The sequence below is a fragment of the Uloborus diversus genome, chromosome 3, assembly GCF_026930045.1.
Source record: "Uloborus diversus isolate 005 chromosome 3, Udiv.v.3.1, whole genome shotgun sequence".
NCBI lineage: Eukaryota > Metazoa > Arthropoda > Arachnida > Araneae > Uloboridae > Uloborus > Uloborus diversus.
The window spans coordinates 205,708,615-205,725,709 of NC_072733.1; the positions used below are offsets into that span (position 1 = coordinate 205,708,615).

The window sequence follows — 17,095 nt, forward strand, 5'->3', positions numbered from 1 at the left end:
TGAATTGTAAAATTTAATTTAGCATTGTAGCTGGAAACAGGGGCGGCATTTCAGCATTTCATTTGGGGGGTCAAGTTTCTTAAATCTGTATTACCACAGTGCGGTCCCAAACACTCATTAGCTTACAGGAAGTGGTCATAAAATCGGTTTAATATGAATAAAAATTAGTATTTAGAAACAATTAAAATTTTGAATCACTTTCTAATAAGTTGTCATACAAAACATCCGAATACTAAAGTTTTATACCTTTTCGAAAAGTTTTAATGCATGATTTTTAGAATTGGGAAGAGCAGGGAAACGTGTAACTAATCTATCAGTGTTCAGTGTCCAGTGTCGTGCTGTTTTGTTAGTACAGCTAAACATAAAAGATGGTGAAAAGGCTCATGCCCTTCAGCATGTATGACTTCGTTTGAATTTATTGCCTATTGTGCTTCGAACATAATTCTCAAACCTCCTGAGACATTTACAAAAAAAAAAAAAAAATCCTCTACTTGCTGAGCTGATTTTAGTAGTTAAAAAATAATTGAAGTAGCAAAGTTATGTATGAAAACACTTTTTATATTGCGCTCTTCAAAATCACCCAGGCAACTTCAAAAATTGTGATTGGCTTAATTTTTTATCATTCAATAATCTAGTCTCGTTGGCACTCTCAGCTTCAATGAGATATCATCTGCCTCCAGCTTTGTTATTCACTATTCCAGATTGATGAGCCCATAACAAGGATGAAACTGCAGTCTCTGGACATGATAACTAGTCTGTTGGTATATTGCTTGTAAATTTTCTTGCCTCGTGCTAAAAATTTTACTCATAATTGAAACATTGTATTTTTCGTTTCAAAAATCCAATAGATAATATACTAACCACATAGAAAAATAATCATCATCAAATCTTGTGTTAATTTCATTCGAAAGTAAACGTATTACTTCATACAAAATTTAAAAAAATCAATTTTTAACTTTAAAAATCATCATGTGGATTTTTGTCACTTTTTTTTTACTTGGCTCGAAGAAGAATTTTTTTGAAAAGTGCAAAATCTATTTTCAGTTTCAATTGTAGATTGAACTGTGGTAGTATGGTGCACAGGTGAGTTTCAGATTGAACTGTGGCTTGAATAGTCTGAAAATTAAGGGTAGCAGATTGAGGATGTTTTGATACAGAAAAGCATTTTTCAAAACTTTCCTCAGTACAAACAAATTGAATAAAAATTCAAACGAAGTCAAACATACTAAAAAGGCATGAGCTTTTTCACCATTGAAAGAACCGTTTTGCAATAATTCTTCCAGTCGTCAAATCAGTGCTTTGAAGTTAGAGTAATGTTTCTATGGTTTTAACTCTTGAAGACCATTTTATCGAGATTGCGTAATTATAGAGTCTATTTGTAAATACGGTTTTTTTATTCAATAATCACATGCATTTTTAAGAAGCTTCTAAAAGAACATGTAATGCATTGAGCAGCTGAAACGTGTTTCTGGCAGAAGAAAGCGATGAACCCTCATTAAATAAATATATACTTAAAAAATGAGCGTAAAAGTGAATGTAAAATATCAAGGAATTTTCTTGTGAAAATCATGCAGCCACACCACTTTGCACGAGCCTCTCATATCGGACATACCATCGTTACACTGGGCACACAAGTATGAAATATTCAGCTTATATGAGAAAATGTCTTCTTTCGTTATAATTAACCATGGTTCTCTATCAATTTTCTATGCTCTGAAAAGGCTGGAAAATACTTAATGAATTTCTAAGCAAACATCCAAATAACGAAAAACACTTTTTATAGTCTGGGAATGTGTCGAGTTTCATCAAATAGTTTCTGAGAACCAGCGAGATTTTTTTTCTGAGCATTGAATTCCGACTTTCATAAATTGAATTCGCCCATTTTCTACCATTCTCTGCAAAAAATTTGGGGGTGCGATTGCCCCCTCTTGACCCCCCTATTTGCCGCCCCTGGCTGGAAAATGCTGGTTAGAAAGTTTAATTGTTTGAGTGCTTTAGATAAATCACAATTGCACTGTTTTGAAGCTGTCAATATTTCTTGTTTTAATTTTTGTTGCTTTCTTATGGCATTGAAATAAATAAAAAAGAATCATCTTGATTGTTGCCTTTATTTTACTTTGCCACAAAGGAATGCTATTAAATATGTTTAATTTTTCTTTTAAAGTTATTTCAGTGAAAATATGTGTAGGAAAGAATTAGCTAACTATATGCTTTCAATTACTAGCAACAGGATATTGTTCTTAATGTTCAGAAAAAGCAACCAAATTTAACTAGTTGTTAGTGCTTTTCAAGGTACTAAATTTTGTTTTGTTGCTTTTTATGTGTTTCCTTTTCACTTATTTGTTTTCTGTTTTATTTATTTTGGTTAAATAAATCACATTTAACAACATTTTAAAAATCTTTATATTTTATAAGTTCTTTTTCTTAATCTAGTATTTGTAACTTGGCATTTAAAAATATTAAAGGGGAAGAGAGATTTCTGTTTGTAAAAAAGGAATTTTAGTTATCGAGTGAGATATTAGTTTCATTGTTAAATTTCAAATATCATCAAAGATTCAGTAAACGCTATTTTCTGGGAAATATTTATGAATGAGCAATAGAAGTTAGAGAATTACCACATCTTAATACTATTATATCTTAAGCTTATCTCTTGAACTGATGTTATTTTCCTTCTAAGCTTAAAAAAAGTCATTAAGAGAAGAGAAAAAGATTGAAAGTTAACTGTTAAGCATCATAACTTTCTTGTATGTTTTTAAAAATTAAGTAAATGGTATGTTATGCTGAGAATGAATTACTTTTCAGACATTTGAAATTAATGTCATGTTTTAAAATGCAAATAGTTAGATTATGTAATTTGTGAATTGTGTAATAAATGTAAACGTGTACTTACGTTTTCATGAATGAAGTATGTAATTTATAGCTTAGTGGTGTATCCAGAAAAGATTTATTCTTGACCTCTAAACTTTGGTGCACAGATTATGGAAAATCCTCTACACAAAAAGCATTTCATGGTTCTCTCAGAAGACTTGGTGTTGATTACTTAGGTAACGTTTTGTGAAGTTTTTTTTTTTTTGCTTTTCTATTTCTTGCATGATCTTGTCATTTAAAGGCTTATTTTTCTTAGATCTTTTTATGCTTCATTGGCCTTATTGTAATTCATCATGCCCAGACAAAGAGAAAACTTTAGAAGAAACATGGCGAGAACTGGAACTACTGTATGACAAAGGTATTCATTTTATGCAAAACATAATATAAAGCCATTTATATTGATTTTTAAAATTTGTACATTGCGTATGAAAAACATTTGCATTTTATTTACCCACCTCCTCCAAAAGTGCAGAAAATCATTTTATGTGTGAGCTATTCAGTTCGGCATCTTCAAATCCATTTTCTTTCAAAATCAAGTTTCAATAATCGAGATTTCGAAAAGTGACAACCCTATGATTGGATCACTTTTGCTTGGGCAACCCTGTGCCACCGGTTTTGTGATATTTTTACCTACATTTTTTTATATAACTTATGTGGAAACTTAATGATTGCAAATTACTCATTTTTGGTCACCTTTTCGCCTCTGGAAACCCTGATTAGTTCACATGTAATTGGTAGGCAACCTTACTTAATCAGTTTCTTTACAGCTTTTACTCTTTATTTATGACAACAATTTTTGGAAACTCAATGAGAGTAGCTTACTCACTTTTGATCACCTTTTAGCCCCTGGCAACCCTGATTAGTTCACACGCAATAGGTAGGTAACTTGACTTGAGCGTTTTGTTTACAACTTTTACTCTTTATTTATGATAACAATTTTTAGAAACTCAATGAGGGTAAATTACTCATTTTTGGTCATTTTTTAGCCTCTACCAACTCTGATAGGGACCAGAAAAAGATAGACAACCATTTTAGCTCTTCATTTATGACAACAATTTCCGGATACTCAATGAGGGGTAAATTATCTCTTGGGCACCTTTTAGCCCCTGACAACCCTGATTAGGGACCCGAAAGGGGGACAACCTTACTTAAACATTTTATTTCCATCTTTTACTTTTCATATATAATAACGATTTTGAGAAACTTGATGAGGTTGAATTGCTTATTTTTAGGTAACTTTCAACCCCTGACAACCCTGATTAGTTCACGTGAAAGAGATGTAAATAAAACGCGAAAGTATGAATTTCTAACTTTTACTTTTTATCTATAGTAAAAATTCTTGGAACCTTGATGAGGGTAGGTCAAGCCTACTGGGATCTTAGACTATTAGTGCTTATAAATGAAGATATCTATGACTCTACCACACTATTGGTTTATAATTGAATTTATCTCTTAGTCACACGAAAATACACTAGAAAATGTGATTTGAAGATCAAAAATATATACATGGATAGTTCCCCTTCTAATTGCAGGGCTTGTGGTAAACTTCAAAATAAGTATTAGAAGAAGAAAAGATTTTAAGTAAGGTAATTTGCTTTTCATGCAACTGTTATGTGTGGTATTATACTGTTATTATTTGTTGCTACAAATTGTTAATTCTGAAAAGGTTTTTCATTTAGTTATTTGATCTTTCATTTAGTTAATGTTGATTGAATAAATAAAGGAGTACATTTAATTTTTGTTTGTTTTTAGCTACTTTAAACTGTTTACCATTTTAAATTCATGTAAAAAATGTTCAAAGTAAAACAGTAAGCGTTTTCTAACATTAAACACAAAATATACATTGCACAAAAGATATTTTTACCTGGAGTATTATGCTTTTAAAGTTGAATTTAATGGTGTAATTGAATTGCCAGAATGAATTTTTGATGATTTTAGGAAAAATTGTTAAATATTTGGTATCAGACTGACACCATACTTTCATTATTGTTGATCAGTTACTATATTCAACAATTTTTCCATCCAAAATTTATTTTGTCAATTCAATTATACCCTTGAATTCAGCTTTAAAATCCGAGTAAAAAGATCTTTGTGCAATGTATATTTTGCCTGTAATGTTACAAAATACTTGCTGTTTTGCTTTAAAAATGTCAGTGAATTTTCCATGAAATTGTGCTATTGTAAGGAATTTTAGAAAATTTGAAATGGAAAATCATTGATGTTACTTAATATTGAAAAAACGCAATTTTAATTCTGAAATATTGTAAACTGGATGTAATTTGCTTATATAGGTTACGTTATATTTATATTCTGAGTACAATCTGCAGGGATTGATTGAAACACATCTTAGATACCTAAATTTGATTGATCTGATGCTGTAATAATCCACGAAAATTTTTTGGTTTGTCTAACAATAAAATTTAATGAAATGCTTCAGAAAAATTTCAAAAGACTTGTTTCTTTTTCACAGTTTTAAATGTTCTATCTCATTTTGAAAAATGAGGCCATGCCTTCATTCAAGTGAGGCCACGGCCCAGGTTTTCTCCTTTGCAAGACCGGCAGAATGTAAAATGTTCCCTCATGGAACTACCTTTAAATACTTTTCAATTGTGCTTGATGTATTTCTTTCATATGTTAACCACAAAATTAAGCAATGAAACTTTGAGATTATAGTTTCATAGTTTAAAATGATCTCGACTATTCTCAGTTTGAAATTATTTTTGTAGTAACACAATTTTTATTGTAATGCCAGAAATATTTTTTCTTTTTCAGGATTATGCCGGTCAATTGGTGTTAGTAACTATGGTATTGAAGATTTAGAGAAACTGATAAGTAATGCTTCTGTAATTCCACATGTAAACCAAGTTGAATTTCACCCATTTCAGAATCCCATGGAGCTGAGAGAATACTGCAAAGACAATAAAATACAAATTGAGGTATTAAATTTGATCATTTAGTAAGAAATATTTTTGAAATTTAGTAATGCTATTAATTGTTTAATTTTTTCCACAACCTATTCATGGAATTATTTTTTGATTCAATAAAATCATTTTCCATAAATTAAGGTTATTTTGATAGTTGAAATGATTTTATAAACTTATAACTAATTATCCAAGTATTTAAGTATTAGCTCAATCCAATATGCTTTTGCGATATTTTTATGCATATATTTGCACTTTACTCTTGGAGTTTTAAATTTTGGCTATACGTTTTATGTATTCCAAAACAAGGAACCATTATGTATCATAACAAGAAGTATCAACTTTCTAAAAAGTTTTCTTGTCTTTAAAAAATAATGTTTGTACATGTCTCAGGTGGGACCATATGTGGTGAGACCCACTCATGTACAAATTATTATTTTTCATTTATATTTTAAGTACAAAATTTCTTTTAGAAAGTTGATATTTCATATTTATGATACACAATGGTTTCTTATATCCAAAGATATCACAGTTGAAAGTCAAAGATTAAAGCTTCAGGAATAAAATGCAAATATATGCATAGAAAAGTCATTTCCATGAAAATGGAAGGAGCTTATTACAGTCAGACCTCAATTTAAGGTCACCGTTCAGGATTTTGTCCTTATAACTGATTCATATGAGATATTTTTTGAAAAATTCCTACTTCTCTCTAATGGTTTTGTAGTAAAAGTCTTATGAGCACTCCTGCTTTTTGTCACCATTTTACTTTTCAATAATCATTGTCATTACTCTCACTTTCTACAGCATTCTCTACACTTTCTATATACTACTTCTGTAGGAGATGTGATTTTTCCCTGATAAAAGATTTTGTGAAATGAATAACACATGGAATTGAATAGGTGTGGCACTGATGTCACAGAAAGAAAGTCAGACAAAAGTGACCTAAAAAAGCAATTACAGTATCTAAGACCTTTTGACCATGTATCCAATAATTTACAGCATAGAATTCCTATTCAATGAGTTGGGACTTCAGAAAAGTGACCTTACATGCAGATGACTTTATATAAAGGTCTGACTGTATATAATTTTGCTATGTCTGTATAATCTTCCCAAGGAGAAAACAGCAAGAAAGTTTTTGAGAAGTTCATGAAAACAAGCATTTACAAGTAGGACATGTTTATGGAGATTGGCAAATTTTCGTCCTAAATGAGGAGGGGTGAAGTCATGACAAAAGTCATTTGGTCAAGTTTAGCGTGTCTACCAACAGAAATATACTTTCCCTCCTAAATTAGGAGGAAAAGGAATGTCTTTATGAGCAAAATAAATGGATAAAACCTTGTGTAAAAATCATAGTATCCAAACCAAATTTACAATTCTGCATGACATAGAATTCTTAAAGTAAAACTTTTTAAAGTTTTTTTTTTTTTTCACTCTCAATGCAGTTAAGACATGTTGGTCATTCTAAATTTACATGTAGAATTTCATATCCTGGAAATCAAGTACAGGGTATCCACTAAATAACTGGGTTTTGAAACGGCATTTCAAATTAATGGTATGAGTTAGGTCAGTTAATGGCAAAGTATTCAGTAGCTCAGCATGTTATATGCAGGCCAGTTTGTTTGTATTTTCAACTCTATATAGAGAGGAAGCATTGGATACTTGATTCAGTAACAAGCATATTGGAAATCCCGGGACTATTCTTAGCTTCCAGTAAGCTCTTATTTGAATCCATGAGACTTTTTTCTATCTACATGTCAAGAATATTGTTTACAATCAGCAAATTCAGGCAAAGCATATGGGAAACAGCACTCCAGACATACGATGGCCATGATTTGAGAAATGGTTGATTACCTTTTGGGTGTGTGCTGTGCCATGAACAAGCCACTCATAAAATCTACCATATATTTAAAATCTTAATAAATCAGCCTTTAAATACGTCTATATAACAACTTAATTTTATGATTGTATTGAAAAATTTTTGCTTTTAAACTCCATGATTCTTTTACTGACACCCTATAGTTTTCACTTGAGATTATGTATTATACTTGGTGTAGCTACTACTTATGACATAGACCATTTTTCACTAAAAATACATTAAATTTCAGTAAAAAGTTTTTGTAAAGGGGAGAGAAGGGCCCTTTGAAATTGCTCATTGAAGAAAAAATACAAGTATATTTAGTCAATACCCGGTGAATTAGAATATTACAGTGTACCAATGGCAGCCATATTAGTCAGGCCAGTGGCGTCCACTACATTAAAAGCTGAGCACTTCCATCACTGATATGCACTTTTGTAAATATTTTTGTTTTTGAATGTTTTCAAATTTTAATAGATGTTTAGTTCTTTGGTGCCTTTGTGCAAATATAGATTGTGCATCTTAATATACCTGATGTTAATTACATTTTAGTTATTTAATTACTAATTTGATTTTTCAAAAATATGTGCATGTGAGGCTAGCTGTTCTTTTTTTTGTGGGGCAAGTTGTTCCGAGGAACAACTAGTTAACCATATGATTAAAACTTTAGTTCTTGGTTAAATTCCTAAAGTTGCTTGCAAAATCTATTTTAGGGGTACTGCCCACTAGGAAAAGGAAAACTTTTAGGAGAGAAAGCAGTTATTCTTGTTGCAAAGCGTTGTGCAAGGACACCAGCACAAACTTTAATAAGATGGTCGATACAGGTAATTATTTTACAGCCATTATACGTTAATACAGTATAATTCCGATTTAACAATTGTCAAAGGACTGGGAAAAGTTATCGTTAAATCAAGGATATCGTTAAATCCAGGAGCATATACATTCAATGCAGTTAAAACCGTACCAGTGAAATGTATCATTAAATTAAGGAAATCGTTAAATCGAAGTTAAACTGCGCTATTCATAGTTCTTTGAAATTTTATCCTCCCTTTTCATATGTCATAATTCATTCACCTGAGATAGTTTAAAGTCATTGAAGAGTGGAACAAGATAAGTTAAACTGTATTATGGTAGCTTTCTAATTTAAGATGTTTCTCCCTTCTGTAATATTGTTCCAATTCTGTTTTATATAACGAGGGGGTTCTGCCCCTGCTCACTGATGCTCATCAGCCCCAATCTAGTTTGGTTCATTCAGATGTATATCTTCTGTTGGGAGGAATCAGATTAATATGCGTTATAATTGGGGAAAAAAATGAAAATCTCGCTCCTTTTCCCATAGAAAATAAAATTTAAGTAATGAGCTCATTATAATTAGAAAAAATATTAAAATCCCAACCCTGTCCGAAAAAGGAAAGAAAAGGAAAAGTATGAGAATATACTTAGCGATATTATTATTTAGCTATTTAAAAAATAAACTTTTAGAATCCAAATTCTTTATGTATAATGTCAAATAAATGTTTTCAAAGTTATGGTTTTGCACGTTTTATTGTATTAGGCGAAAGCATGACTTACAGTGGAAGATAATTTGTACTCTTTTGTAAACCTCGAAAGCCTACAAAAACTCAGCTTAGGATAAAAATTCCAATAAACATGCATATGTGGGTGTAAACACCTACCCCAGGTTTCTTGATTTTACATGTATCATTTTTTCTAATCATGCTGTTCAGTTTATAGGGTTCTTTGAGTTCTTTGATTCCTGTCATTCAAATCAGAGTATGCTGTACGTTTCGGAGAGTAATTGCAATGAAGAACACTTGTATAACGAATAAATACCTTAGTGCTGAAAATTCAGGTAAATCAGTAATCCAACGTTATAAAGCACAAAAATTGCAAAATATTGCAGACACCTGTTTTGGTGTTACAAGGAACGCCTTTTTCAATGCAAAGAAGTGTGAGCTTCTGGATGAAAAGTCATCCGAACTTTTCTCGGATTCATATGCTCACATCCTTTGATGCTGTTCTTTAAAATACTTTCTTGGTGGTGCTAGAGTCTGTGTGCAAGCACCTGGCAATATCTTTATGTCATATGTTAAACAAACACGTTTTTAAAAAAGCTTTAAAAAAAATAGCGATGCATCACAATGCACAAATTCCTACATCGCCCAGACCTAGTAGGTACTGTACTGCATAAGTTGGTCACCTTCTGTCAATGTATTTTTCCATGCTACTAAATATTTTGGAACTTACCTCTTGATTTTCCAAATTGCTACATCATTGTGTGGGTGCATCAATATCTCTCAGTTTATTGATTAAGTTTCGTAACTTTTATTGACATTCTGTTTCTTTTTCTCATTTGTGCTCTGTTTTCTAATGTGCAGAACTTAAACATTGTCTTTTTCTCTTAACTAAAAAAATGACATAGACAAAATGAAATTCACAATACTAAGACAATATTTCATCTTAACGAATGACAATAGTACAATTATACAAACATAATTAATAACAACTGCTTAAGGCTTTCACGGCCGGCGTTGATCCACCGATGATGTCAGGGGCAGAGCTCGACGAAACGTTTTGGTTTTTCTTTTTCCACAGACCGCAGCCAATGAACCCAGAAACGTTCTCTCTTCATATAGTTAATAATGTAAAATAAGAATAAATAAATAAAATAAAATGAGAAAAAAAACTTAACTTAAAGAAACACAAATTGCAGATTACTGCAGAGACATGCTTCTGCATTACATTCAAATAATTCTTCATTGTCTCTTCCCTGTATTCATGCCTGAATGTAGTTTTACACATTCTTCTGTCCAAGTTGTAATTTTACTGAAACAAAGAAACTGTTGTATTAATTGTGTTCATTATTTGCAGAATGGAGTTGTTACTATTCCAAAATCAACTCATATGGAAAGAGTCAAAGAAAATTCTGAAGTGAGTTTTTGAAATAAATGCCACATTTCATAATAAAACATATTTTACTATAAGAATAATTAAAGTCATGTTTTTTTTTTCTTTTGAAAATTTGAACTTTTTCTGTTAATCAAACTTTTGTATATAGATGTATTATTTTTACATACATACATTTTTGTTGCCATGTTGCTATTAATATTTAATCTAAGTAGTTTTACCAAATGTTTACACTTTTGCATCAATTTCTGGTTTTAAAGTCGAATGTTCGGTCTTTTATTTCAAAAGTGCAATGGACTGTTCTTAGAGTGAATCCTCCAGTGCGTATGTTGTTTATTTTTTGGATATTTTTGGCTATTTTTTGGTGACTCTCCAAAAACCTGACATTTTCCAATCACATTTAAAAAAATAATAAAAATTAAAAAAATTATACTTTTTGTTAGAAACTTATTAAGAGAAAAATGGAGGGAACTCATTTAACTATGTTACATCCTCAAAACAGGGGATCACATTTCCATACAGCAAGAGAGTGACAAGCAGCACCAGGAGAGTTATAAAATGAATTCCTTCATGGGTTATCTAAAATGTAACTTTAGTTATAAAGAAATAACTGAAGCCTAAATCAAAAAGAATGGTTATTAAATGACAAAACAAAATTTAAGTAAAACCTCCCTTAACAGACCCCCCCCCCCCCCATTTCTTAGAGTAGAAGTCCCATATAGGTTTTTCCATATTATTCGCTCTGAATAGCTTACATTCCGAATAGCGGACATTCATTTCTACGAAAAAAAATTCAATTACTACATTAAAACTTTCTTTAAGTTAGCCATACCAACGCCTCCTTAATACTAAATGCCTATCACATTTGCTTCAAAAAGTGTTCCTCCAATAGTACTCTTAACAACGCTACCTGGCGGCAATACATGGATGGCATTGCTATGACAATGGATCTAAACAATTCAAATCAAATTGTTAATTGGTTAATTTTAAAATTTAAATTTGGAAGTTAAAAAATTGTGTTCTCTGCTATTAATTTCTAATGCTTTTGACCTTTGATAGATGGCAGTCGCGAGAATACCGGAATTGTGCTTACTGGGATCATTTCACTCTGTGTTAAAAGCGAGAAAGCGATAGGCATTTAATATTTAGGAGGCGTTGGCCATACACAGTATGAAAAAATTTACAAAAGGGAAAGTTACCTTCTCATTACCTGCAAATTGCTTTATGCTTCAGGAAATACAAACATGAAACAAAAAGGGAATCAGCAGTATTAATAACATATATTTTACTTTTAATTTAAAGCAGTTAGAAAACTTATAGCATCTTCAATTACCTATTCAAACAATATTTAGATAAACAAATGTCTAACCAATAATTCTCTTTTGAAACGCTTTGTCTTAACAACAACAAATATATATATATTAAATAAATAGAATTATTCCACTGATACATTTTTTATTTGTCATTTGCCAAATTTAACTTTCTTTTTTTTCAATCAATCTTATTTTCAATTAATGTATTGAAAATAAATCCTTCTATTCTGCGGACGCATTACCAGTGCTTGAGAAAAAATGCTATGAGAGTGATTTTTTTTAACAGAAGTATAACACTTTTTTTAGGACTGGAGTATGATTTTTTTTTTAGGACAGGAGCATAACATTTTTAATACAATTTGCCTGTTATGAAGGATTATATAAGGTAAATAATGTTATTTTTCTATTCTCACCTCTTAATTTAACCACACACTATAAGTAGAGTTAAAATTTTTCTTTTCTTTGAAACAAATATTGTCCAGGAGAATGACAGAAAAAATGTTGCATACTCTATTCTTGAACTTCAAAATGTTAATGAGAACAGCAGACATCTTATTACCAAAATACTCAAGTAATCCAACAAAATGATAATAAACAGTTTTATAGTACAGCAAAATTAAAAATTCCTTTTTTTATCTATAATAATTGAACACAATCTTAGGACAGGAGAATGACATACAAACCTGGGGACAAAGTTTAAAACGATGTACCTTGATGATTTAAGTAATAAAAATTTATTTAAAGAATGCCATTTTATACCCTTAAGTATACTTAATTTTGAACTGCAAATAGAATTTGAGGAATGTTGATATAAACTTTTTAAATAATTTAAATCCATTTGAAAAATGGATGGGGACACCCAAAAAGTGTGACTTTCTGGTTATTCAAAAATTTTTCTAGAAAAAACTAAATGAGCTACTGTTTTAATAAGAGTAGAATAACATCAGATAAGTTATTTATAACTATTAAAAAATGATAACACTTTCTGGGTTAAACAATTATTTTGTTAGGCTATTCGGACGTAATATTGTTAGGATTTTGGAGAATCACCCATATAGATTTTTCCTGTTTGCATAGTTGAGTTACAATGCATTTGGAAATGTTAGGTTTAACAATGAAAATGCAATATTTGTTGGAATTTTTTTTCCAAAAAATGGTATAAATTAACGAACTATAACAGCAGGGGTCTGTCCAGGATTTTTCACAGGGTCCGTTTTTTGTGAAAAATCAAATAATTCTGTGAAAAATGAATTAATTTTGTGAAAAATCAAAAAATTTCGCAAAAAAAAAATTGTTAAAACGAAATTTTAGAATTTAGAGATGGCACAAACTGCATCAATTAAACTTAAAGTTGAGTGTTTTTCTCTTCTATGACGAGAAAATCATTCTGGATTTTTTTCTGATATTTGGCGGGGGGGGGGGGGGGGCATCGCTCTTTCAAGTATCAATATTTATCTACCATTATCTACCATTCTGCATTATGTTAAATTATACTAGATATATTTCTGTACAGTATTTAAAATAATTGTAACAAAAATATAAATAAATAAAATAAAATTCAGAATAGGGTTCAGCATTCAACTTTTTGACCCAACACACTCTTAAAAAGCACAGAATTTCGTTTAAAACTTATAAATTCCGTGATTTTAACAAAAATAAAAAGATATTTCAATTGTTTACCTCTTAACGAAGCGTAATAATCATAAAAAATTCGAAAAATCGGATTCCCATAGCGGATGCAAAGAGATCGCAATTCTCAAAGTGAAGGCATCAAAAGTATAAAAACGGCTTGTAAAAGAAATATTTTTGATAAAATTATTTTAAAATTGCATTTTAGAGTCCTATGATAACATATCATTAATATCTGTGGACAAAGTTGACCAAAAAAAAATAAATAAAATAAATAAATAAATAAATAACAGAAATAAAGAGACTTTTCATTTATTTGAATCCTAATAAAGCGCAGTTAGCTTGAAAAAAGAACAAAATATGATTCTCATATCGGATGTTAAAAGATTGCGTTTTTCAAAATGTAGACATCTAAAGAAAAAAAAAACGGTAATTAAAAGAGTTAATTTAAAGTTCATCATCCTTGTTAGCATCGAAAAATCAAAACCCATATAATTTTCTTCCAAAATAACAATTAAACATCGCACCCGCACCGTAAAAACGCAAATATTGACAAGCCAACAAAATGATGAGAAAATTTTCTAATCAAGTCATTATAAAGGTTCAACGCCAGACGCTAAGTGGTGATAGTTTTGAAGTTGGTAACCCTATCTGAAGCGATCATATTTTTTCCTCACCCTTACTATCTCTTTGCAGTTCTAAGTTCATTTCGCAGATATATATTATTATTGTTTATTAAATCATGAGCGGAGAAAAGTGCTTACCAACGCCTTTTCAAAAAAGTTTACAACAACACAGCTGCTAATTAGCTGTGATAAAACAAACCATTATATTTACTTGGCAGTAGCAATTATTTATCGCTTGCAAGAGCATCGCAAGAGTGCCGATTTTTTTTTTTTTTTTTTTTTTCAAAATTATCCGATTTTGTATAAGCTGATCCCTCTAATTTGACTTAAAAAAAGGTTCCAAAAATTATCGGTTTATACACAGAAATATGCATTATTTTGCTTTCAGATTTGCTCTTTCAATTAACAATTTGTGACAGATCCGATCTTGTTTATCAGAATTTTGTGAAGGGTCCGTTTTGTTTGATCGGGATTTTGTGAAAGGTCCGTTTTGTTTGATCGGGATTTTGTGAAAGGTCCGTTTTGGTTGATCGGATTTTTGTGAAGGGTCCGTTAACGGACCCAAATATCCTCTGGCCAGACCCCTGAACAGGTCGTAAAATGAAAAAGATAATACATGAATAATATGCAAAGCACAGCAATTGTAAAGAAATAAAACATTTTTGGAAACAACTGTTTCAAAAATGTAGGCACTCTGAACTAAATATCATAATTTTACAAGAAAATTTGCCTCCTCTTTGCAAGATTAGTAATTCTCTTTGGCATGGTTTCTTCAAATTTATACAAATAATTTTGGGCTATTTTTTGCCATTCAGGGAGAATAGCTTGTTTCAAGTCTGCAGTACAGTTTAGTAATGTGCGGGATCGTTAAAAATGTAGATTCGCAGATCTGGATCATTTGTGTCAAGATCCACGGAAATGGGTACGGCCCTTATTTTTTTTTTACTCAATTCAATTACTCAAGTCTAAAATTTGTCACTGAAGGTAATCCTGTTGGTGGAAAGACCTTATTTCTTTAAAAAAAAAGTTTCTAGGGCAAAAACATAATAAAGAATATGATTTATTCTTAAAGGAAGTCTCTGCTAAAATTGGATGACAGTTGGGAAAAATGGGACAAGCTGCATTTATGCTTCAATAAAATGTGAAAAAATATTTCTAGCTTGATTGATGTAGGATGTAGGAGCAAGAGTCTAAAGCTGCTACTGAACAGGATAAAAATAATTTTTCACATTTTATTACAGCATAAATGCAGCTCTGACCCATCCTTCCCGACTCACCACTACCAACGAAACTACACTGCCAGAAACGTTTTTACGAACAAGAAACAGAGAAACCATAGCTGCCAATTTAGTACCGAATTGTTTTATGGTAGCCGAGAATGATCCATTGATGAACATTGTAGATTTCAATGGGATTATTGTTCCTCAATTCACCGAATATGGAAGCTACTGTTAATGTTATAGTAGAGGATGATATAGAACTGTGGTGGCTGGCTTACAATAAATATTACGTTATAGAAAAAAGTATGAAAACTGACAAGCTGAATTAATTTTTCAAGTGTGTTACACAAGTCAACTGAGGAGGAAACAATTCTGTGTGGTTCTTTTTCCTTTCCGAAGTACATCCGCCATACATTATTTAATTGAACTAAGTAGTTTTTTCGCTAACTTTGTAATCTTGTTTGAGACAATGTTGCTCTGATATGTGAAACCTTGTATCCCTTCTTAGCACTTGTTGCTGACTGGTGAAGAACCTTGATTTGTTACCTACTACTGTAAAGTTATGCCTTTATAACATATCTACTTCACGGTTGCCATTTATATAATTAAAGCTTTTTTTTTGAAAGTTTCATTTTTGTCCAATATGTACTATTATGTATTTTTTAGGTATTTGATTTCCAGTTACTTGATGAAGACATGAATATGCTCAATGACTTGCATGATGGCCGTAGGATAGTTGATGTTGCAAACATACAAGAAAAAATTGACAGTTGCTTACCAGATGGTTATAAGCTGAGACTTGCTGGTTGTGAACTTGATAAATTAAATTATAAATTCTGTTAAGAAAGGGCTTTCTTTTAGTATACCTTATGATTTAATTTTGATATTTTAACGCAAAGATGTTTTCTTTGGAAAAATACTCTTACAATCTGAATTCTGTTAAAAAAGGGCTTTCTTTTTGTATATATTATAATTTTATTTTGATATTTTCACCCAAAGATGTTTTATTTGTAAAAATACTCTTACAATCTGAACTGTTCAGTACTAAAAACTTTTTTTAAAAATTAACAAAAATTGTTACATTTCGAATTGTGTTTGAAGTTATTAAAAGAGCTTTTAACTGAATTGTGTCTATGCTTGTGATATGAAATTTTACGAAATGTTATGTAAATTGCATGTGCTTTGTTTGTTAAAGTTTCTTCAATTCAGAAGAAAAACTACACTATTTTTATTTGGACATAGCTCTGATGTTATTCAATAAAAAAGTATTAGTAAGGTGTGTATAATTTCTTAATTATTATCCATTGTTGCTTATATTCTTTTACATTTGAACATTTAGTAATAATCTTTAAGTTTTCATATTATTTTAATGTTTAAGCAAACGAGAACCGTAGCCCGAAGTCAATCTTTACTTATCAAAAAATAAAATTCAAGAAATTGACGCCAGTTATAGTAGCTTTAAGTTAAAGCAGTTTCTGACAATTGACATTTTATTCTACCCTAATTCCAAAAAGCTCACTAATCAAAACAACGCTAACTTTCTCACTAATCTAAACTCACCAACTTATAAAGCATCAATTGTAATTAAAAGTAACACTTAGGATAAACATAATTTAAAACACATAGTACAGTATTATATTAATAGGAGTGACTTAACAGCATGCAGTTAAGTGAAACAAACTTTTATAGCAATAAATAAGATGGATTAGGGCCATGAAGACTGCTGTTTTTTGATCGAGACCATGAGCCGAAAAAT

The 17,095-nt window shown here is 30.7% G+C and overlaps 1 protein-coding gene across 1 annotated transcript in view; it reads left to right on the forward strand.

Annotated features, from left to right (window-relative positions):
- LOC129218532 (uncharacterized oxidoreductase ZK1290.5-like) overlaps window positions 1-16,612 on the forward strand; it is a 31,524-nt gene extending 14,912 nt beyond the window's left edge. The window contains exons 4-9 of the mRNA XM_054852822.1: window positions 2,921-3,044; window positions 3,125-3,226; window positions 5,641-5,804; window positions 8,358-8,468; window positions 10,516-10,575; window positions 16,006-16,612. Coding sequence (XP_054708797.1) covers window positions 2,921-3,044; window positions 3,125-3,226; window positions 5,641-5,804; window positions 8,358-8,468; window positions 10,516-10,575; window positions 16,006-16,182 — 738 coding nt within the window. The 3' untranslated portion in view covers window positions 16,183-16,612. The remainder of the gene's footprint in view (window positions 1-2,920; window positions 3,045-3,124; window positions 3,227-5,640; window positions 5,805-8,357; window positions 8,469-10,515; window positions 10,576-16,005) is intronic.
- The last annotated feature ends 483 nt before the right edge of the window (window positions 16,613-17,095 follow it).